Source organism: Drosophila novamexicana, unplaced genomic scaffold (assembly GCF_003285875.2).
Source record: "Drosophila novamexicana strain 15010-1031.04,08,12 unplaced genomic scaffold, DnovRS2.1 tig00000564-arrow-pilon, whole genome shotgun sequence".
Taxonomy (NCBI): Eukaryota; Metazoa; Arthropoda; class Insecta; order Diptera; family Drosophilidae; genus Drosophila; species Drosophila novamexicana.
In genome coordinates, this window is record NW_020824810.1 from 4,329,903 (window position 1) to 4,354,974 (window position 25,072).

General features: G+C 35.5%; 1 protein-coding gene across 1 annotated transcript in view; it reads right to left on the reverse strand.

Annotated features, from left to right (window-relative positions):
• LOC115762293 (Krueppel-like factor luna) overlaps positions 1-11,951 on the reverse strand; it is a 69,216-nt gene extending 57,265 nt beyond the window's left edge. Inside the window, exon 1 of the mRNA XM_030704459.1 lies at positions 11,423-11,951. Within this exon, the coding sequence (XP_030560319.1) occupies positions 11,423-11,524 (102 nt within the window). The 5' untranslated portion in view covers positions 11,525-11,951. The remainder of the gene's footprint in view (positions 1-11,422) is intronic.
• Positions 11,952-25,072: the final 13,121 nt, after the last annotated feature.

Here is a 25,072-nt window from a genome sequence, read left to right on the forward strand (position 1 = left end):
ATAAAATGTCCTAGTTTTCCTTTTTTTAACTTTACGTAAATTGCGTGCGTTTTATACCCTGAACCCATTAAAAATGGGTATAAGGGTAAGCATCAATAGCCGAGTCAGTCTAGCCATGTCCGTCTGTCTGTCTGTTCGTCCGTCCGTCCGTCCGTCCGTCTGTCTGTCCGTCTGTCCGTCTGTCCGTATGTATGAACCCAAGGATGTCAGAACCTATAAGAGCTTGAGAAATTTTAGATGTAGGTGCTCCTAGTTCCCGCGCAGATCGAGTTTGTTTCCGATAATCGATAACTTAATCCGTGTCCAAGCAATAGATAAAAATCGATATCGATATCCTGTTTTTTGGGCAATTTTAGTAAATAATAAGAGCTAGAGTCACCAAACTTGACATATAGCTTCTAAAATAGAATATATATATGAATTTGATGTTGGAAGAAGAGGGTTCAGGGTATCCCCTAGTCGGGAGCTCCCGACTAGAACCTCTTGTTATTATGCTACACTATTGCTGAATCTCTCCCCATTTTCCCACCATACTCAACTCAAAAAATTACCCATAAGTGGTTTCCTTTTGGTTTCCTTTCACCCTTTTATCTCTACAACTCTACAATACATCCTCGGCACTTCCTGGAATTTCGCCTGCAATCTATCTAATTTTCGTGCGTTCTCTCTCTTTCTCGCATTGTTTCTCTCTGCTACATTCTTTTTTCACCTCTCGACTTTCCTACCTTTTCAATCGCCGATCGTCCTTTAGGGAGGGCAAATGATTTTGATTTATTTGCATGACAAACGGGTTAATTTCAACTTGTTGAAGCATCAGCGTATACACTGCAACCACCTCGACTACCAACAGCACAAACAAAACAGGATTTTTATAGGCAGAATAACTGCTGTCGGATGATGATGCAACCACAAGAAATACAGGCACGCCTGGCAGCTAGTTATGACGTGGGTGGTTTGTCGACGCTAATAGCAAACATTGTAGAATCCATTCCCTGTAAATATCTACTTTATATATTTTTTTCTTTTTGGAAGTATTTGTAGATTTTTTTTATTTTATACAGCTTCGAAAAACAAAATATGACAAGGCCCGATTCTGGGCAGTCGAGAATAATTTAATATAGTCAAGATATTAAATAAATTAAATTCGCATAATTCGCCCAGAATTCATCATCACCAATAATAAACTGCAAGTCTTAAATGCATAGGCCTTGACGGACGCTGACTACTAGTTAAGCTCAGATGGTTAGTGCAAGTAAAAATGAATATAACACTGAAATCATTTATGTTTGGAATCTTTAGCATTTTGCGGATTGCTTAGCAAGTCCAAATGCATTACTTTCAAAGAAAGCATGTACCACGCTGCAAGCTTGTTTGAATTGTGGTTTCATTAGCTAAACACAAATTGAAGTGACACGTTTTCTTGGGTCGAACCAGACAACAAAATGAATAATGCCGAGCTATGAGGGTTGCATGTCTTGAAAACATAACACTTAAAACAAACATAAAAAGGCAACGTAAACGTATGTGCCAGAGAGTAAGAAAAACCAATATTAACTTCTGTTTAAACATGGCTTACAAAAAATATCAACTGTCTATTATTGTCCACAAACAGTGCCCGGCGGCACCGAAGACTATTCAACAATCGATCTGCATTCCTCAGAAAAAAACATCTACATCTACAGAACCTTGAGCCAAAAGCAGATATTTAATCAATTCAATTGCAGCAGCTGTTACGAACTACCTACCTTTAGCTTTCACTTTTCTAACTGACAAAAGATGATCAGTATCCATTTTCATTTGCATCTAAAAAATATTAGATCACTCACAGAAACATTATCTTTAAAACTCAAAATATAATTGAAATAAATTCTGAAAAATAAAATTTGTCATCCAATATGTGCAAAAGAAATTCACAGAAACCGAATAAGGTATTAATATTGTTCCTCTTTGCATTTGCTATTGTTCTGAAATTGGCCATAATTATTCTGGAATTCGTAGTGTGAACTTACCCGAACAAATTGACAAATATAAAATATGGAAGAAGAAAAAAATCCAATTTACCTGCAATGAAAGAAAGGTTGAAGAAATTAGCCATTATTTTTGCTATGCTGTGTTTATATGTATTTATTAAGTAAATGTTAAGTAGAGTAAAACACAAGACAATTCTTAAGCAACCTGCTGCTGTACAAAGTAGGCAGATACGTCCAGAATGGGCACGGCATCTTTCAACGACCTTCTACACAACCTAAAATGTGCGTGCGTCGCACATGACATATTCGATAACAAAGGGCGCTTATTGGTCTATTTCATCATATTTGTCCCTTAACTTTTGTCTCGGCAAAAAATGGCAGCGTTAACCAAAAAAAAAAAAAAATAAATAAATAAATAAATAAAGACTGCTGGGTCGCTTATGAAGGCCGATTTCATATTGAAGTTTTTCAAATCCTCCGTCTATGTTAAAATGTCATTGGCATATTGCTTGAAGTATGAAATCAATTTTTTGCCGAATTGAATGGTCTAATGGCAAGCGTCAAAAGTTCAAGTAGTACTTTTAAGCACTCAAACAATTATTAAACATATTTTGAAATAAAAATAGAGTTTTTTTAATGAGCTAGGATTGCAAGACAAAGCATTTTGCTGTTCACAGTACACACACAGTTCAAAATTTAGTAGCTTTATGTAGTTAGCAACTTTAATAGCCAGCAATGCTTTTATTTCCAGTTTTATTATGTAGCCCAGAACACTAAGAGGCGATTCCGTAACTTTTATTAATCATTTAACACCAATACTTCTGCTTCTCCTATGTAAGGACCGCAGTTGCAGCCTTGGACATTAACTAATAATTGATTTTATTATACCCTTGCAGAGGGTATTATAATTTTGTCGTGAAATGTGTAACGCATAGAAGGAGACATCTCCGACCCCATAAAGTATATATATTCTTGATCAGCATCAACAGCCGAGTCGATAGAGCCATGTACATCTGTCCGTCTGTTTGTTTCTATGCGAACTAGTCTCTCAGTTTTGAAGCTATCGTAATGAAACTTTGCAGAAGTCCCTCTTTCTGTTGTACGCAGCACATATGTCAAAACCAGCTGGATCGGACCACTATATTATATAGCTGCCATAGGAACGATCGGTCGAAAATTAAGTTTTTGTATGAAAAAACATGTTGTTTATCAAGATATCTTGACCAAACTCGGCGTTTATCAGTTTTACTATGCTCTTCATATAAATGCAAAATCCTTTTAAGATCGGTACACTATATCATATAGCTGCCATAGGAACGATCGGTCGAAAATTAAATTTTTGTATGAAAAAACATTTTTTTCAAGATATCTCGACCAAATTCGGCATTTATTAGTTTTACTATACTACTCATATATAGGCAAAATCCTATTAAGATCGCACTACTACATCATATATCTGCTATACGAACGATCAGTCGAAAACTAGGTTTTTGATTAAAAACCTTTTGTTTATCAAGATATCTTGACCAAACGCGGTATTAACTATTTTCCCTGTGCTTCTTAGATATGGCCAAAGCACTATAAGCATTAAGAAAAGGTTGGGTCTGCAAGGGTATTAGATCTTCGGCGTGCCGAAGATAGCCTTTCTTTCTCGTTTTTTTTCTTTTTACTCCGAAAATCAACTTGAATAAGATTATTGATAAACGCTAGAAAATCTTGTCCTACACACTAATAGTTAAAGTGAAACATAAAAGTCAAATGCTCAGCATTTTTATGTAGCTTGTGGAATCTTAATTGATTTTGATTAATGAAAAATTTGTACTGTATATTTGTATAATGTGTTAGGTAGGATAGGAACTAAGAGGTCTGAACATGTAGCAAATTCCCAAGCACTGTGCCAAAAACCAGCTTCACAGTGAAGGTCTACCTTTGCCAGGACTCGCAGCATCATTAATTACAAAAACCAATAAATGTATTGGACACCGTTTTAGTTAGGAAAGTCAGCCGCAGGCCGAAAATAAGTTGTCATCATTAGTTTCAGTTACGCATACAATTTCGTCATAGTAACCAAGCAAAAACTGTAATACAAACGCAATAACTTCCTAAATATTGATGAATTATTGGTTATCATGAAAAATTGCGCTACATCGCCGTAACTCGTGTCAAACAGCCTGGAACAAATTTGAAAAAGAGAGCCCCAGAAGAATACTTGTGTGTCAGATGGTTGAATGACAAGCACTAAAACAACGAAGGCATCTCAACTGATTTAATGTTTATGTTTTTAAACACAAATATCAAAAACAATCTTTTTTAAAAAAGCTCTGCCATTAATCATTATTGTATAAACATCAATTGGTATTTAAAGTGTAGCGAAAACAGCACGCAAGAACAGTAAACGTTAGTCCTGGGTAGAACGCCTTACACAATCAATGGGGCGCTCCGTCGAAAAGACGTTAAATTGAAAATTAGATTTTCCGTGAAAAAAATGTTAAAATATAGAAATGCAAGCCTATTCAAGCCTATTCAAGTGAAGCGTACATACCTTGTATTTTGCAGGATGCTTTGATATGTTAATGCTAACTTAGTATAGTCAAGGGTGAAGAGATAAATACTATTCTACATATACATTTCATTTCCAAAACCATAATTTATCTCAAAGTTATGTTTTATTGTGGGTTGATTGGCTTTGTATCAGCAACGATTACAAAGAAGTCGTATCGTCCATTCAAGACCGGTCGCTTGCGACCATTAATCATTTTTAGCCTCAGATTTATCTTTGACTTAATATTATCCAACTCTACATTTTATTTATAAGTATATACATTGATCGTTTATTTTATCCAAGTGTTCAATGTTTCTATTCGCATTGGTCCGTCATTGTTGTTTTATTTTTTATTGCCTTATGTCTTTTATAATTTCCAATAATTCTAAGCTCTGCCTGTAAGCGTAATATTTTTTTACACATATTCGGTAATGTTAATTTAAAGTTTAGATTCATTGTGGTTACGTGGCGGTTAAATTGCGCTTTCATGATGGCGCACACAAAATTTTAAGGTGTACTTTTTATGAAAAATGTCGATTTAAGAAAAAATACCCACATTACTTGGGAGACTGCTCTATGAAAATTATCAATTTATTTAATGCCATTTAGGGCAGCTAAAAGCGTCGAGTCAATTGATGCTCTTAGGCACAAAATCTCGCACGAATAAAAGTTTCAGAAACAAAGGGTACACAAGTGGACAGACACAGTGGCGTGTGTAAATTGATTTTAGGGCACGCCTTTGCACCCAGCTAACAGTGTGAAATAACTCAAAAGTCGACATGATGGGGAGACAATCCCAAAAATATGTTTGGAACCAACATTGAGGGGTGCCACTGTTTCTGCTTTCAAAATGCATTCCCAGGCCAACAAATACACAACACACATTCTTGAGCTCGCAGTTTGGAGTGTTATGTGAGTTTGAAAATTCTGTTTAGATGGGTGATTAACATATGGTGAGGGCAACAACACACAAACACTTTGTTTTTGTTGCTTAGCTTATGTAGTCTTTTGAAAAATTGTATATAACACTAAGTGAGGGGTGCGCTGTTTTATAACAGGCAAGTCAAGTTTTGATTTGTTTTCTATAAAAAATAAGAAGTATTTTTACAACAAATTAAATGAATATAAATATGTATATATAATAAAGCGCAGACCGTGACGAATGATTCAGCCCATCTCTGAATCAGCCCAAGGAGTCATCGTCATTAATTTTCGTTTATCACAGCTGCATATTAACATATCAGACGCCGCAGGAAGTTAGCCACAGTGATCCTCGGTTCAGTTTTAATCTTTTCGTTCTGATAGCGGCTAATGTGGCACGCCCATATCATTTATGAGGCGTCGAATGGCTCACAACAAATATATGAACAGCCAGTGAAAATAGTGAGAAAGATTGTTGGTAGAAAGCAATATCATATCGCCAGCATTTGCTGATTGTAAGCAAGTGTCAATACAGCAGCCGCCATATGTTAACAGCCGGTTTGTTTTTGATTTCGTAAGTGGGTCTATTAGTTGAGCGGGTGCGTCTGCAAAACAATTAGCTTTTATAAAAGTGGGCACAGTATTTCCATCCATCGCCTTTACTATTCGCCCCTTTGTGCATGTTATTCAAAAACGAAAATCACAGCTTTCGCTCTTTTTCGCCTTTTTGCTGTGACATACTGAAAAAAGGCATTATTATTGGAAAATAGGTTTTCGCATAAATCGGTGACCACAGTATTTATTGATTGCAATCTTTAATTTTCCAAGATTTTCAGCACCGATTTGAAGTTCTGCACAAAGTATCTTCGAGTCGAGCACCATCCCGAGCACTCTGGTTTAGTTTACTAGTTTAATTTACTAGTTTACTCCGCCCCACGTCGTGGCTTAATAACAGCCAGTTAGGCAGGTGATTAAAGAACTAGCATCGGAAACATGTTGACAACTGTCAACTATTTTAACATTGACCTGCTGTTCTAAACCACAGCACACAAATAAACGCATTTCCCTGTTTCTGCCTTTGTCCCTCAGCATCCTCAGCACTAGTAAATAAGGACTGTCAGATGAGCAGGGCCACTGTCGCCGCTACGTCTAAACATGAAAAACAACCCCGTAGGTCCCCTTCTTATGCGTCTGCCATTAACCAGGCTGTGAGCCCCCTCGCTTACCATTCAAAGTACGACGCATTTACTTCTTGATAAATAATGTACACGATGTATATACATTTATATATTATGGGGTCGTATGTATGAGTACCTTTTTGGGTTTGTTTTATGATGCAAATTAGACAAAATGGTAAGTGTGCCAAATTTAAAATAAAAATTCTACATTTTTAAAGAGAAAAAAAGTTTGTTATAGAAGGCTGTTACGTGTTGTTTCTTTTTTCCCATCTCTTGCGCAAACATTTGCAGAAGACGCTTGCACAAGTGTTGTTTGCGCATAGAAATAAAAAACAATTTGTATTTACTTACAATTTACATAAAAATAAAACAATAAGTGTGCAATTGGCTGTGCAATAAAGTTGTCTATTTCTACACTTTTGTTTCTCTGTCTACGTTTTTCGCTTAAACGACCCGTATATACATATACACATACGTATGCATACGGTTGCTGTGAAATCAGCACGTGGCGCCTCAAAATGTACAAATTAGTTGTTAAACCGAGTCCGGTGTAAATATTCGTTAATTAAAAAGGATTAGTTACTGCCACAAGAATGCTAATACATTGTATCAGTCAGTTCTCGGCACATTTTGGGCCAAATAATAAATATTTTTAGTGTATAATGGCGACAAGGGAGAAAAGAGATAAGCAGATTCGTACGAGAAGTAAAAGATTCCATAAGAAATTGACTGTAACACAACAACATAGAAAAGGATTCATTAGCTACATATGCACACATGTATGTATGTATTCTATGACTGACTGATAAGAAAAATTGATAGAGGAAATTAGCAGCAAACCACTTAGGACACGCGTGCACAACAAAACCCCTATCCGCCTTGATTAGCAAAAAAAAAAAAAAAAAAAAACAATCTCTTACGAAAAAACACAGCTGTAATTAATACGAAACATATTCACTCATTACCAGGAGACTTTATCAACGAACCCAAATCCTTGAGCACGAAAAGAACATGAGGACAAACCACAAACGTTGACGGTGACTGCTGACTACTGATAAAAGCGATTTTCTCATCCCACCAGATATACATACCTTCTGCATCTATTTTTGTCCAGAAGAAACATACTAACGTAGCTGAATGCTCCGCATAATAAGGCGTGGGAGCTGTCAACTTGATTTATGACTCTAATAAATACAAGTTTATCGTCTAGCAACCGAGCATACATAATTGTACAACCAATTAGGAAAGCATATAATTCAAACTTAAAGCATTTATTTAAACAAATATTTCGGCAAAAAATCACATGTACACACATGTATATTTCTAGGATTTAGCTGAATCTCGAGGCTCGACTTGGCAGCTATAAATGCCTACCTATTCAAAATCAAAAGGATGCTTGTATGAGAGAAGTAAGTAAGAATCAATATTAGAAGTGTTAGTCTGTGTGTCTTTGTGTTCAGCTTAGCACTGGTACTAGATGACAGTTGCTGCAGCTCCCAACAGCCACTTTTGCATATGAGCGGTAATTGCAATTCAGTTTTGTGCAATTTCTGAGTTAACAATATGAAACTGAACCATGTCCATATTGAACTTGAGATTCGTTTTAGTTCAGTTGTAGGATGAATATTGAGCTTTTGTTGTAGCATAAGGGCTGTCGATCCGTGTGGGAATTGTGTGTCGCCCCAACAACTGTACAAAAGCGCGAATTTTTAAGTTGTGCCAGTGCTGGTGCTTTTGCTGCTTTTAAGTTTGTTAACTCAAACACATACCATTGCAAAAAACTGACCAATGTGGCGCAATGCTTTTGGTTTAATTTGCAACCCAGTTAATGAGTAACACAAATGCACATACGCACCTTAAATCTGCAAATAAAACGGAACGCTGCTACGTTCACAATAACTGCCTAGGCATCCACACAACTATAAAAGACAGGTCCCATACGCACAAGCACGCACTAACACATTTAGATAGTGTATATATGAGTGTGCATATTTGATGATTAATTGCAGCCAACATGATAAATGATTGGGGGTAATAAGAGTAGCAACGGCAAGCGCCACTCAAAGAAGTATATAGAAACTAAGGGTAGGCAGTAGCACGCGTGTTTGGAACTAGCTCGGGTATCTGGTTTGCTTCTAAGAGGTCGTAGCAGTGGCAATTCAGACTGCTGAGTTTAGCTGCCTTGCAAGTATTTAAGGCGCACAGGCGCATAGCCCTCACGTTTTGGGCCACGTTGAGAATATTTTTCGCAATTGCACGTATTTGGGATTGCCTTTTCTTTGTATTTGTTGGTTTGGGTTGCCTCTGATATTGTTCAAATAAAAAAAAAAGTTGCCTCGTATTCGTTAGGAACCAAAGGACTGCTCGACATTCAAGAAGGAATTCGTCGGCGACGTGTTAGTCAATGATGTGGGTGCTGAAGTTGTTACTGCCTTTAGCTTATTATCTTTACGCTTATATGTGTGTGTCACAGAATATGTGGGCATCTGTCTTCATGAATTTAACAATTCCAAAGCCCAGCATTTTTCTCTCCCATATTTTGGTTTCTTTCTTTGTTTTTTCTTGGTACGTGCTATTTTGAGTTTGTTACATTTTTGGCGTTTAAAAAGTTAACTGCTGATTGCATATTGTGTGTAAGGATGGTTGTTGGAGATAGGATGTCACAACCAATCGCAGACTGATTTCGACACTTGTCTGCGCCAAAATGGAAAATAAAAGAACACATAGTGAATTTATTTATTTAACATCGAAATGAATTTATAATAAAATCAGGCTACACAACTCTTACGAGATATTTCTAAAAGTTCACGGTGAAACAGAATTTTCTTACAGTTGTTGGCATATATTTAAATTGTTCCCTAATGTCTTGTTTTCTTGGATGCATGTGTGAACAAAGCATAATTTTACAGTTACACAAATAGGTGTGGATGTTTCTTTGCATACAGATAATGATACATATTTAGCTTACATTGTTTATCTTTGCCACAGTAAAAACAACTGCCAGCTGTCTAATTGCAGACAAGTGTCCGAGACAAATAGCTGCGTCCAAATATCGCAGCATACGATACCACCAACAATTTGAATAGAATACAAACACAGCAAACGCACCAAACGGAAGTACTCGGAAGTCAACGGGAAATAAACAAAACATCCGTCGTATGCAGTATTAATTACAAAGCGATTCCTTGTGGTAGAAATTGCTTCAAATGTTTTTAATTTTATTTTAATTTACAAATATTACCAAGCGGGTGAAAAATTTAACTTTGTTGCATTATTTACCTGCGTAGCAATTACGGATAGGATGCATGTAAACATATGATTTATACACAATCATGCACATAATTAGTCTAGATTCATATTTCAACTTAAACTCGAGAAAAGTATGTTCAAAATTTTTTGAAAGTATATTCAGAAATTTTTAACGCATCGAATTGTTTAAAAATAGTTGTGAATTCAATGAAGCATCTGAAAATAATTAAAATAAATTTTATAATCAAATAAAATGTTTGAACTATGTTACGAAAGTGCTATATAGAATGTAAACAAATGCAGGAAAAGAAATGTGGTACGTTGTTTGAATACCAAAATTTAAAAGCTTAACTTTTTATACCCTGAACCCATTAAAAATGGGTACAAGGGTATATTGTATTTGTGCGAAAGCCAAATGTATGTAACAGGCAGCAGGAAGCATCGAAGCATAGAACCTCTTACTTGTTTCGAAGATATACAACAGTGAGCGCTGGTGGAAGGCATTAAACAGTATCTGCCTTATCTCGTTGCATGCCAATGAATTACGACTAGTATTTGACATAGCCCACAAACGGTCAAGCAAATGCTTATGCGTCACATGACGATAAGGGAGTCAACTTAACATTTTTGCAAAACAAAAATAAATATAAATGCAAACAAAAATAAATATAACAAGCCGAACCGCCAAATCAGCTGTGGCTTCTGATAATTTAAAGTTTTAGTGATCGGCTTTATCACAGCAGGGATAAATGTTAACAGCGAAGTTAAATTCATACATAAGCACAATAATTCATACGTACATATATAAATGTGTATGTGTGTACATACATATTTTTTTATATTTTCATATAATTCAATATTTGCCAAATGCTTATGCACCTACGTATAATACACAGGCATAATTGTATATATACTCAAATGATAACCGACAGCCGCGGCGTATGTTTATTTATGAACACATCTATTTTTTTAATGATTTAATTTTTTGCATATTGTTGAAATATTTGTATAAAGCAAATGCATTGACTTATATAAATATTGTTTATACATTTTATGCATGTAATACTCTGTGCCGTATACACTGCTTTTATTTTTTTTTCATTTAAAGTAATTCCGTAATCATAATTAATGTTATTTTAAACTCACCCACAAGTAGACACAATTGCTCAACATATAATTCCCCTCGTAAAGACCTTCAAAACCAAAGATAAAATAGCGGTTCCTAAGGCATTTAATTTAGGTATGTATATAAATTATTAGCCACATGTAGGTTTGACGTCAATTATAAAAATATAGGAAAATCTCACTTATAATAGACACTTATTCATTACATTTATACGGCGAGCTTCTATAATTTGCAATTTGCTTAAGCAAATATTTATATATGGAGTTTAACGAGTCTCGCTAAAACGTATACTTTGAAATCGATTCGACTTTTTGCTCTTAATGTTGCATTGCTTATAGTTATCAAAAACCTGTATTTAGTATGGGACACACGATTGTCAGGCAAATAATATTAAATAACAATATAATAATCCTTTTTATTTTACATCTTCACTCACCTGTTGCCATTGATCCTCAATCGATGGCTGCGATGAGAAATAGCCAGTTGTGCAAATGCGCTCCAGTTCGTTGAATATATTCCCACTTGGTAAAATATCCATCTCGAGATCGTCGTCCTCAGTGGAAAAAAACTCCAAAGACTCCGTGATGAAGCCGTCCTGGTTTCTCTTTAGGGTACAAAATAAAACCAATATTGAGTACGCTATCGCGCTGACTCTGCGATTTTCTGTCGTTAATTATAAACGACGACAAATTGTTTTGCAATTATTTGATTCACACTCGATATGCTAAATATATATATTTTGAATATTTTGATTTAAATATTGATTTGATTAGAGGTATTTCTGCATGACAATTGGCTTGGCTTTTACTTGAGCTACACTTGACAGCATCTTAACACACGCACATACAAAAAGATAATGATACAGATAACAAATATTTTGACACCTATTAATATTATATTGAAGTTTTGTGTATTTTTTTATAATTCTTTTAGCAAATTTTTGCACATCATTTTTTTGGAATATTAAAGCGAAAACTTTTTTAAATTTATTTGTGCTATTTTTTAATACATTTTTTAATTGCACATAATTTTGAATGGGTGTTCCACAGTTGTAGTTGCTTGGAGCTGTAATATAAAAAAGAAAATAATTATAATATGTATTATTATTAATGATTAATATGCAGATAATATAAGGAATTGAAAAAAAAGTGTTAATTCTCTCAATCATATCTATTTAATATCTAACTTAAAAAGAAAACACAATTTGCTTCTAGAATATACATTTTTCTGTGTGTAAAAACCAAGTCAACGAAACCAATAGTCATTTTCCATGCCAATGAATTACCCTTGCATAAATTATATGAGAATACTGTTTACATACATATACATATAGCCCACGAATAGGCATGAACCAAAATATTAAAGTGCAGTTTTTTTTTTTTTTTTTTTTTAGTTATAGTTTTTTATATTTATTTAGTTTTATAGTATACTTTATATAGTTTTTATAGTTTTACCTATGCTCAACAGTTTTCACTATCATAACCAAATTTTAGGTCAATAACCCCATTGACTGGCATAAGCATACATATATAAAAGACAGTCAGTTGTTGGGACTGTCGCGTTGCGGCTCAAATTATTAGTGTTGTCGTCAACAGTACGGAGCTAGCACCAGGCAACGGCCTGAAACCCTGAAAGGTATCTGCTGGTTTATTAGCCTGGATCGAGTCGAGTCGAGTCGAGCCGTTTCGGTTTTGGTTTTGGTTTCGAGTTCGGTTCGAGTTCGGCCTCTTCTATATGTTGTATTTTACTTTAATTTCTAAGCGCTTTGTTCGTTTCTCCCTAGCTGAGCAACAAAATACGGCAACATTCGTGGCTCGTTTTGTTATCGACTTTTTTTTTACCTGTTTTTGTTCGCTCTTTTATAGCGTATCTCTCTTTTTTTCCCGTGTTAACTGAAAAAGAACGAACGCGCAGTTGAAGTGGCTAGCGACCGTTTGAGTTGATTTTAGTACAGTTTTGTGTTTTTATTTTGTGTCTGGTTTTGTTTTGTTTTGAACTACAGCGCATGGCTTACAACGCCGAACGGCTCTGGGCCTGGTCATTGAATTTGGGTATGGAACTTTAGATGCATTTTATGATCGAAAAGCTGATTTATTTACTGTCGGCGCTTTTTAAACTTTGTCAAAACTTGGGGAACCGCCGCTCTAATTTACACATTCTCCGGGTGAGTGCTCTCCAAAATCAAAAGTAAATTATTTTTCATATTTTCGTCAATTTTGTTTGTTACTAAAAAAAATAAAAAAAATCAATATTTTGCAAATATAAGGCTTCTACGTTTAGTTTTTGGGTCCATTTATAAGACTCGTCTTGCCATGTAGACCCTGTGCATTCGCCTTGTTGGTGGGATGACCCACTTTCAGTTTTCTTCAGCGAAATCAAAGAAAAGTATTCGTCGCCTATTAACTTTTTAGATGAAAGGTTTCAACACAAACAATTACTATTTCTAGAACTACTTACAACTTAACAAACATTTAAATTATCATACCCACGCGTTATCACCAAAGTATAGCCCACGTGTTTTAAACTTGCACGCAGACTTTAACAGAAGTTTTCTAACAGACACGTATACACAAACACTCACAAATGCAGCCTCACACGCAATTCGATGCTCTTCTCGTATACCCTTCAATCAGAAAAAAAGCGGCGCGACGGTGGCAGGGTTACGCTCACGTCCGCTTGCAGCCTACGTGCGTTTTAATATATTTTTCTTCTTGCTGCTGATGCAGCTTTGGCTATTATGATTGAGCAGCATTATCGTCAGCGACGTAGCAATTTTCACGAACCTGGACCTTTTTACACCCTTTGCACCCAGAATAGTAACCTTTACTCATTTTAATTTAAAGGGTTTTATTTTAATAGCACAATCAGACAGTGGTACACGTGATCTTGACGGCATATCCAACCATATTAGGTCTTCCCAACGACAACAACCGCATAAACGCCATCTACACGCAACGACAACTTTGTTTTTTCCCCTCAAAGTTCACAAAATAGTTTTTTTTATGTAAAAAAGTGGCAACACAACAGCAGTGACAACATTTGAAATTTGTTCTCTGAACTTGATTTGTATGGTATGCCACTGCTATGCCCACTTGCATTTGGACTCTCCTCTTATTTCCCTATGCATTTAAATTTTTTTATATGTTGTTCGCTCCAATATAACTCTTTCACATTGTTTCACCGCTGCGTAATATTTGCTGCTCAGCTCATTTTTACCCTGGGGCAACCCCGTGCTGTCCTCCCCCACACAACATACATTTCAACACTTTGTTCGTTTCACACGTGAATTGCCTTAAAATAAAAAAAAAAAACTAATGGAAGCAAATATTCATTGCTGCCTATTTTTACAGACCTTTTGCTTGTTGCTGACTGCCTGTTTGTTTGTTTGTATTGCATTATTAGTGGAATTTTTCCAAAGATAAACCATCCAACCCATAAAACAAGTCTTATAACCATCGCAATGTAAAATATCGGCTATAGTATATTATATTCCAATGCTATCTCTTAACGCGTATTTTTTCCAGTATTTTCTGACTTGAAATGATACCATTCATTCCTAAAAATGTGTTTAACCGCTCTAAAGCCAAATTCCTTTAAAGTTTTATCATTATATTCGATGTGAATATACATATCTTACAATTTTAAAATTGTCTACACAAAAGATATTCAAGAAGTGTGAATTCTGTCTGCAACGTGAAGAGCAATTAAACCTAAGACAACCCGGACATATGTATATATATTGTATAAAGTATTTTTCGCGTCATTTATTTGTAGCTGCCAAATTGTGTATGTTTATAAACAAAAGGTTATTTATGTTCTCAATTTTATTTTTGGTACAGTCAAATAAATATTAATAAAGACCACGCGTTAAATTAGGCGATAGTCGCTGAAGTCGCCTTCAAGTCATTAGTTATTGGACCGTGCTAAAGGGAGAGTTGCACATGTGCTGTTTCGTCAAGTTAGTTTGCGACAAGCGAATTATATTGGTATTATCAATTGTTATTAATAGTACCCAATCTGCATTGTCGCCTATAGCGCACGCTTGACAAATCAAACTGTTATTTTACAAGCAGGTGCAAATTGGTATCAGTATCTATATCAGAATATACTTGTAGTACCAGGAACCTCTGATATTATTTGTTATTTATTTTTGATTGAATGTAAAAAGAAACCGCCTGCAAGTTGAGCCCAACGTAAGCAACGTTCGATATAATCATAAAACAAATGTGGCACTTGTTTTGCCAGATATACCCCATATGCATTGTATATAAGCATATAAGAATATTACATATACATATGTACTTATTTATTTTACTGCGCTTCAACAGCCGCACAAAAATTGAAAAGAAAAAAACTGCTGGAGGCATGAATCAACCGCATTTTATATTTTCTGCCTTCGCTACGTGATTTAATATTAGCAAACTACCGAGTATTTCATGCAAATTGCAAAGTTTTTTTTTCTTACAACAATGAAACAACAATAACAGCTTGAGAAGTTAGTTATGGTTGTATGGCAAATGATTAAACGCTGGGTCTGAGGCTTCTAATATTTTAAGCGTGAGTTTCGCGGTCTATCCGCTGAGTCACTGTGCGGTGGTGGGAGGTTGTAAGCACTGCTGATGGAAAGAGATGCAAACACTAATGCATGCTCAGCTCTTTAACCAGTAAATGTGCCTTAAATTTGTACTCTTTTCATGAGATTTAGTTTTGCGTACCTCTTGAAGTTGTTGTTATTGTAGTCGTTGTTGCTGCAACACTTGTTACTTTGACGCACTTTTGCGCAAAACTTGTTTGCACACAAATACACTGCGGCACACACACACATCAAGGAGACGAAGATTTGACACAGCGAATGCCGAATGCCGACAAACAACAACAAACTCCGCGAATCGTTTACACTGCAGACTTTAAGCGAGCAAATGGCGATAAGAATTTAGTTTGCGTTAACTTTGAAATTATTATTTATCCATTTTGCCTTGCGACCCAAGTGTCGACGAATTTTTAGCTATTTATGTGATTTTCTATTTACACTGCAAACGTTTTCGTTTTTTATTTGCTTTTTACAGGTGTTACTCTTCTACAGTGGTAGTTGCATGTATCACCGTATAGTCATAGCTGTTAAAATTTTCGTTGTTTGCTGATTTATCAAAATATGTTGTCGTTCACTTATTTCTTATCAAAACTTTGTTTACACCACGCACACAAACAACCTATACGGGGCGACGCGTTAAGTACCGCTATAATTATAAAGCACTGGCTATTTTCCGATCTTCACGTTTCTAGCAACTGCACAAGTGTATTTCGTTTTGTATGCACTTGCTGCTTGATGAAAATGACGCTGCTGCTACTGTTGCGGCGACGGATGCGGCTGCTGTTGTTTGTGATAACTGCGCTTGCGATTCCGACGCACGCTGAACCGTTAACGTAACCGGTAAAAATAAGACTGTTGCTGCTGTTACTCTCAGAGAACCACAAGTGCAAGTTAAGCGACTATTAACAGTGGCATGTTAAGAACAGAGAGTAAAACTGTAAGTTAGCAGAGCCCATATGGCGCTCAGAGACTACAGTTGTACTCTTGGTCTCTCTACTGCGACGTACATAGCAGTGAGCAAACTCACCACAGCAGCGAATTCAATGTCGGACGTAATCGTCAGAAATAAAAATTCAAAAGAGTGAATACAAGCGAAGTGGTGAAATTGATAACAGTCAGTTAATATTAACATTCGCTGCTAAGAAAATTGTGCGTTATACATACAAATGGGACCTTTGAAAAAAAAACATAGCAGACCATGCTTTCATTCTTGATCATTTTAAACATCAAAGTCGATCTAGCCTTGTTTAAATTTGGCTACTTAGCTTAAATATGCTAAGGACTTCGTGTACAGCTTTCTTTCGTTTACAGCTTTCCTTGCATTAATCAGAACAACAAATGAATAAAACCTAATAAAATATCATCCACCAACAATACGCAATTAACCTAACACAACCAATCAACATAAATTAAATCATTGGTAAACATATATGGTTTACTACGGGAACTATATGGCCATGTGGGCTACGCACTGTCGTACATATCCTACACTCTCCAAAAACGATGACAAGCACAATGTTGAGGCAAATGGCAGCTGGAATTATTGCAAATAAACTATACGTGAACAGCGATTGGGGCAAGTAAAGGTGCATTGACGATTTGACATATTGTTGTTGTGCCCTTCTCGGCGGAAGTCGCACAAATCCGTAAATGGCACAAATTATGGCATGCCAAAGCGCTCAGCCATAGCTTCAACCCAAGAGCCATATAAGGAACAAACATCGGCGTGCAGAATTGTCTATTATCGGAAACGTGCAGCCGAGTTCCTATGCCTTATAACACGAGACCGGTCAAAATATTTATGAAGGTATTTGTAACATATGCGATAACGGTTTTGCTCTCACTTTGCCGGTGACTTAATATGAACCACAGTAACCTGACATTCTTCTGATCGAATGCCGATGGCCAAAATAAGAAATAAAAAAACAGTTATATCAATATAAAGATAAGCTATGTGAAAATCCACTTGCCTTTTAAATTAAAAGGTTTTGTTTCACATTTGTATATAAAGGAATTCAACTGCGCTTAAATAATGATTTAGCCGTTAAGGAAATTAAAAATTCCAGGAAAACAAAAAATAAAAAGGAATGTGCCAGTCGGATGCCATCGACAGCCCACATCAACAGTACTCTTGGAGTACTCGCTCTCAAGCCGAAGTTGAATGATTTTCCGATTTTGTGCGACTTTCAGCACTAATTAGATAAATATATTCATAAAACTGTGGGAATATCGATTTTCGTGTTAAATATTTCCCGTGGTTCTAGAACATTTAGACACTATCTCCAGCTACGATTAAGACCAGAAAATAAATGTGTTCACAACACACAACCGCATCCCTCTTCAGGCAAAATCAAAGGCCCTAAAGAATAAGATAATTCAAGTCTACATTTTTTAATAAAGATCATTTGTTTGTAGGCAATTGATTAAAATAAAGGGCATGCCATTTTGGTAGAAATCAAACTGTATACCATTTCTACAATAATTAAACTAGTTACAGGATGTCTCATTCATTACCTACCTACTTTTTTTTTTGTTTTAAAGCTGGTCTTACGGGCAAAGCGAAGATATTTTGATGTATTCATGGAAACAGTTTATGCATGTAAAGTAACACACAAATGGACGGAAACTTTTGCATGCCAGGGACTCACCGCAGAGCGAGAAGTACAAGGAAAAAATGGCGAGCGTTAATACCATACCTTTCAATTTATTTATTATTTACGTGGTAATATTTTTGGACCAAAAAACGAAGCAAAGACCAAAAGGGAATAGATGAAAGCATAATACATCCAAGTGGATGGCGGAAAGTGTAAAAATGGCAGAGGCAACATAGCACAAACAACAGGCAGATCACAACGGCAATGAGACGCATATAAATTGGAAACTAATCGTGGAATATGTAAAGAGCATAATTATTATGCATCTCACAATAATCATTATGGCTATGAGCGCATAAAGTAGGCGAGGGAAAGAAAACTAAATAGAAATATGCCCGGGAACAGTTTCAAATTTATTTACATATATGTTTATGTATTTGGTGGAACGTAAAGATATTATGAATCCTTTTATTCTGTATACCTTACAACTTTTGGTTTTACTATTAAATGTATTGAGAAACATCACTCACTAACAAGACACTATGATGACCTTGGATAAATTGAAATTATGAGACCATGCACCCCAAAATTGTTTAAAATGGGAGACAAAGTCCCTGGATACTAACCGGGGGTAACCAATGTCAAAATGCCAATACCTTATAAGTTTTAAATATTTAAATATTAATTTTTGATGTTGCTGTATATTTTATATCAATGCACCATGTCGATACATGCAACCTAACCCCCTCATTTAATAACTAGACTATTTTTTATATTTACCCAAAATTTAGAGCCTTAATTACTTTTAATGGCCATTAATTTATTACGTTTGCAATGCCCACACTCAGGGTGTTCTTTCGCCGTTGTGTTTGATGTTTGTTGTTGAAGCCCCTTCTGCTAGTAAGCCTGTAAGTCATATCCCCTAAAAGAGAATACTCAACATGAGCGTTTGCTAGATGTTACACTTTCTTCTGTCTTCACTTATATATTTCAATTAGGATTAGTAGGATTATATATTTCAATTAGTAGAAATTCAAGTCTAGAAACAAGAAATTGTTCCTAACTTTTTAAAAAGCCAAAACCAACCTGCTTTTAATTGAGTGCAGTTAGATGTCGCGAACACAAGCGAACAAAATTTAAAGGCAACACATGCTGAGGACAGCAAAACAGTTTGCAACACCTAAGGACAGTAGGTGCATGACTTTGGCAGCTCTGGTAACCCTGATAGCATAATTAGGAAGTTAGCTATGTGACAACTATTGGGTCATTATTTTGCGATTTTGTTATTCGAGTTGCAAAAAATTTCAACAGTCGACATGTCCAAAAATGCAGTAAAGAAACGATGTATAAGAATGGAAAGGTCAAATGGAATTTTAATGATATGAAATAAGAAGAAGCGTGCCACCTATCAGAATATTGTTAGGTAAATGAAATGCCCCCTGCGTAGCACAACCGGCACTTGAAGTTCACTGTATGCTTATTTTTCACTCATTCAATATATTTTGGCTTACGGCGCAGGCGGAGTACCACGAAGAGAGAATTATAGAGAAGAGCGCGTGCTAAAACCGGCAAAGAAGTTAGAGGATAGAATGTACACAAAACAGTTTTTCGAACCTTTCAGCCCACCGAAAATACCAGATATAAAACGTTGCTTAATTTTCATAGCGTATATCACGTGTTTGGAGGCTCAAAATTATAAACAAAAAAAAACAGCTCAGCAGCTATGCACACTCACTTATACAAACTGCTGGGCCCACATTGTTTGATTACGGCGCCTGTTGGTATGCAACACAGTGTATGTGGGCTTAGCTTGTTTGTTTGCATGTGTTGATTGGTCAACTGAATGCAATGCACAGCGCAATGACCTGACCCGACGTATTCAAACGCTGACTCGTTTCTGTTTGGTGTAAGCTCTGGTCGATAGCTGATGACGACAGAAACACGAGAGGAGGCAATCCACGAATGTTTTTACAGATGCTGGCCATTGCCGATGACGTTGTTGGCAACTCGTTATATTTTGGCTCGAGTTGGACACTCGCAGTCACTCTACTTCGCTCTCATTTTTGCGGAAGCTTAATTCACCGCAAAATCCTCAATATGAGCAGCAAAATTACGAGTTCCTTCCTTAATTGTATACAGGAAGATGCAGGAGACTGTTTCGAGTTGAGTTGCTGTTTCAAGTACTCTTTCAAAATATCTTGTATAACAGTCAAAGTCTCTTTAGTATATCTCTCATATAACTCTCTTAAATGTTTGCGATTTTTTATGGTACACACCGCGAGTACAGGTGACGTCACCTGCATGTTGACGCGCACGCCGGTAGTGTAAACAAAACATAAAATATATCAATGGGTGAGTGAATTGTGGATAAAACAATAAGGACGGGTATGTGTATGTAATACTGGCGCGCTTGATGAATGAAAATTTTGACAATGTTACGCTTGTTACTGGCTTTTTACTATGTGTATTAAAAGCTACAGATTAGAAGATATTTTATCAGTCGTCCTAATATTTGCGAAAACTTGGCTATGTTGGAAAATTCAGATGAATCATATAAGTTTCCTTTTGTGTTTCAATACGCTAGTTTACCGCAGGTTTTTGTTATTTTCTATCTTATTAATATATAATGCTTTATCATGATATCATAATATATACCTATATATATATAAGTAAAAAAATATATATAGAGGGTATACACGGGGCTTTGCTTGTGATACGTATAAAATAAATTCTCTGAAAGATTTTTGAGAATCATTAAGTACTTAAGTAGAGCTTTGAAAATTAGTTTGAAGCAAATCGGGCAATACCTTAAAACAAGAATAATATTGCCAGACTTAGATGTCAAATTGATCGAGAGGCCTAGCAATGAACAATGACCCAATCCTCGTGTCTATATAGTATATTTGAGTTTCCCGTTTCCACATGAATTTTGATTATCTAAAGGGTCAACCCATAACAAAAAGCCAAACCTAATAAAAATCAGATGAGATTTGACCGAGTTATGAGGGTGGGAAATTTTGATGTACAACATTAAAGTATATTTGAAAGTACTATTTTGACATGAATTTCGACCAAAAATAATGTTGCCAGATTTTGATACCAAATTGATATATAGGCAAAACCATGATCAAAAAGCTAAACCTTACAAAAACCGGTTGAGTTTTAACCGAGTTATGGGGTGGGAAATGCTGACCTGTGTCTGTATAGGATATTTGAGGGTACAATTTTCATATGAATTTTGACTCAAAATAGTGTTTCCAGACTTAGATGCCGAATTAATATAGAGGACAAACCATGAACAAAAAGCTAAACCTTATGAAACTCGGTTATTTTTGACCGAGTTTTGGGGTCGGAAACGTTGACCTATGTCTATATAGGATATTTGAGGGTACAATTTTCATATGAATTTTGACTCAAAATAGTGTTTCCAGACTTAGATGCCGAATTGATCTAGAGGACAAACCATAAACAAAAAGCCAAACCTTATCAAAATCGGTTGAGTTTTGACCAAGTTACGGGGTGGGAAATGTTGACGTATATCTATATAGGATATTTGAGGATACAATTTTCATATGAATTTTGACTCAAAATAGTGTTTCCAGACTTAGATGCCGAATTGATCTTGAGGACAAACCATGAACAAAAAGGTAAACCTTAAGAAAATCGGTTGATATTTGACCGAGTTATGGGGTCGGAAACGTTGACCCTATATCTATATAGGATATTTGAGGGTACAATTTTCATATAAATTTTGACTCAAAATAGTTTTTCCAGACTTAGATGCTGAATTGATCTAGAGGACAAACCATGAACAAAAAGCCAAACCTTTTGAAAATCGGTTGAGTTTTGACCAAGTTACGGGGTGGGAAATGTTGACGTATATCTATATAGGATATTTGAGGGTACAATTTTCATATGAATTTTGACTCAAAATAGTGTTGCCAGATTTAAACGCCAAATTGATCTAGAGGACAAACCATGAACAAAAAGCTAAACCTTATGAAACTCGGTTATTTTTGACCGAGTTATGGGGTCGGAAACGTTGACCTATGTCTATATAGGATATTTGAGGGTACAATTTTCATATGAATTTTGACTCAAAATAGTGTTTCCAGACTTAGATGCCGAATTGATCTAGAGGACAAACCATGAACAAAAAGCCAAACCATTTGAAAATCGGTTAGTTTTGACCGAGTTTTGGGGTTTGAAATGGTGACCTATATCTACATAGAATATTTGAGGATACAATTTTCATAAGAATTTTGACTAAAAATAGTGTTGCCAGATTTAAATGCTGAATTGATCTAAATGCCCAATCATGAGCAGAAAGCCAAACCTTATGAAAATCGGTTGAGTTTTGAGCGAGTTATGGGGTGGGAAATATTGACCTATGTCTATATAGGATATTTGAGGGTACAATTTTCACATGCATTTTGACTAAAAATAGTGTTGCTAGATTTAAACGCCAAATTGATCTAGAGGACAAACCATGAACAAAAAGCCACACCTTTTGAAAATCGGTTCAGTTTTGAGCGAGTTATGGGGTGGGAAATGATGACCTATGTCTATATAGGATATTTGAGGGTACGATTTTCATATGAATTTTGACTCAAAATAGTGTTTCCAGACTTAGATGCCGAATTGATCTAGAGGACAAGTCATGAACAAAAAGTCAAACCTTATGAAAATCGGTTGATTTTTAACCGAGTTATGGGGTCGGAAACGTTGACCTATGTCTGTATAGGATACTTGAGGGTACAATTTTCATATGAATTTTGACTAAAAATAGTGTTGCCAGATTTAAATGCCGAATTGATCTAGATGCCCAATCATGAACAAAAAGCCAAACCTTATGAAAATCGGTTGAGTTTTGACCGAGTTATGGGGTGGAAATGTTTACCTATATCTATATAGGATAATCGAGGGTACAAATTTCACAAGAATTTTGACTTTTTACCAAGTGCTCTTCTCCTCGATTCTCAAGAATTTAACTAGGCTTTGCAGGTTTTCATGATGAGCTAGTAGAGTATGTGTAGAATGTATGTATTAATGTTTGTGTTTATTTTGTGTTGTTTTTTATCGTGTATGTATGTATGTTTGTGTCTATTTTGTGTTGTTTTTTATCGTGTATGTATGTGTGTAAGTATGTATGCATGTATGTTTGTATGTATGTATGTATGTTTGTATGTATTTATGTATGAATTAATGTACGAATGTATGTAAGTGTGTATTAATGTATGTATGTTTGTATTTATGCATACATACAGACATGTATGTATGTATGTATGTATGTATGTATGTATGTATGTAGGTATGTATGTATGTATGTATGTATGTATGTATGTATGTGTGCATATATATTCGAATATTCATTCATACATGTACGCATGCATAACATAAGAAAACTATATTGAAAGTTTCAGCTTCCTAACTCTTACGGTATGAGCTGTGCGTTAATTACCAATCAGTCAGTAAGTCAGTGAATCAGCACAATATACATATATGTAATATATATATACATATATATATTTAGCTACAAAAAAACTGTTTGTGTCTATATATACTTATATATAATATATATATATGCACAATATTTTAGCAAAATTTAAGTTTAGAAGCGGTAATCTAAAAATTAATTTGTGCCGCCATCTTTCGCTTTTGAGAGATGGCAATGATTCTCTGTGAAATCGACATAGAAATTAACTTTTCTACAACAATTTTAAGAATGGACAAATGTTTGTGGGAGGGATTCCACACTTCATGAAGAGTAAATAGCTATTGAAAGCAATTGACAGGCAAGTCAAGAAATGGTAGCATCGCATTTAATTTGAATTCTTTGTATTTTAGGCACAAAGTCAAACGCATATTACCATCATGAATTAAGTTTTTTGACAAGAATCCGGTTGAAGAATTTCTATTTTCAAATTTGTCATGTTTTCGCCTTAAACACTCCAAGTCGATAAAATATATTATTAGGCTGAGTGTGGGGTATCACAGGGGCAGAGATGTGCAAATATGCGAAAGCTAAACGTCAGAGCAACCCTTTTTTGGTGTAAAGTTTTCAGCGCTTATCTTAAGTCGCGTTGACAGGCAGCAGTCAAGACAAGGAAATACATAGAGAAGTACAAGTTGAAGATGAGCCGAGGCTGGACCAACGACAAAGGACATAGCAGTCGGGCAAACGTCAAGCAATAGAAATTGCTGCGGGTAAAAAATAGCGTAAAAAAATTAAAGACCATGCTCCACTCCTTCCTCGGGAGTCTGGTTGACAGTGAGTGATTTGACCGTACCCTCATTTGCGTGCAGCCAGCAGGCAACACAGCAAAACTAGCAGGATGAAACAGCACCAAATGGATTAATGTGCAAGGATGCGGATCCACGGAAAGACATCCAAGAAAATTACGTCAACTACGCACTGGGCAGGCATGAAAATATATATACTGAAAAGCAGTAAGCGTAGCTCATTTACGCGCTGCACTCGAGTTACACGCAGCATCCAGAAACAAAGCAAAACTTTCGAGAGCTATTTTCTGCGCCCAAATGGCAGCGCAATGTAATAATGAAAAACTTTTTCTTTGTCAATTTGATAAGTATAAAATTTTTTAACCAAAAAAAATAAAAAACGAACCACCGTTCTGTTATGTGAGCAAGAAACATAAAACTTTAAAGTGTGAAAGCGAATAAACCTCAACGTGATTCCAAAACCTTAAATACTAATCCATATAGCTCTATGCGTTAAGAAAACAAGTCCAACACCAGTCTAAAAACTTTATATACTTTCATATGAATTTGTTTTAAGTTTATTTAAATTAGTTCATTGAAAAGGTACAGGGTACAAGTCAATATATATTTGTATATAATTTTTATGTATAATATATACATTATATATAAGAATTATATA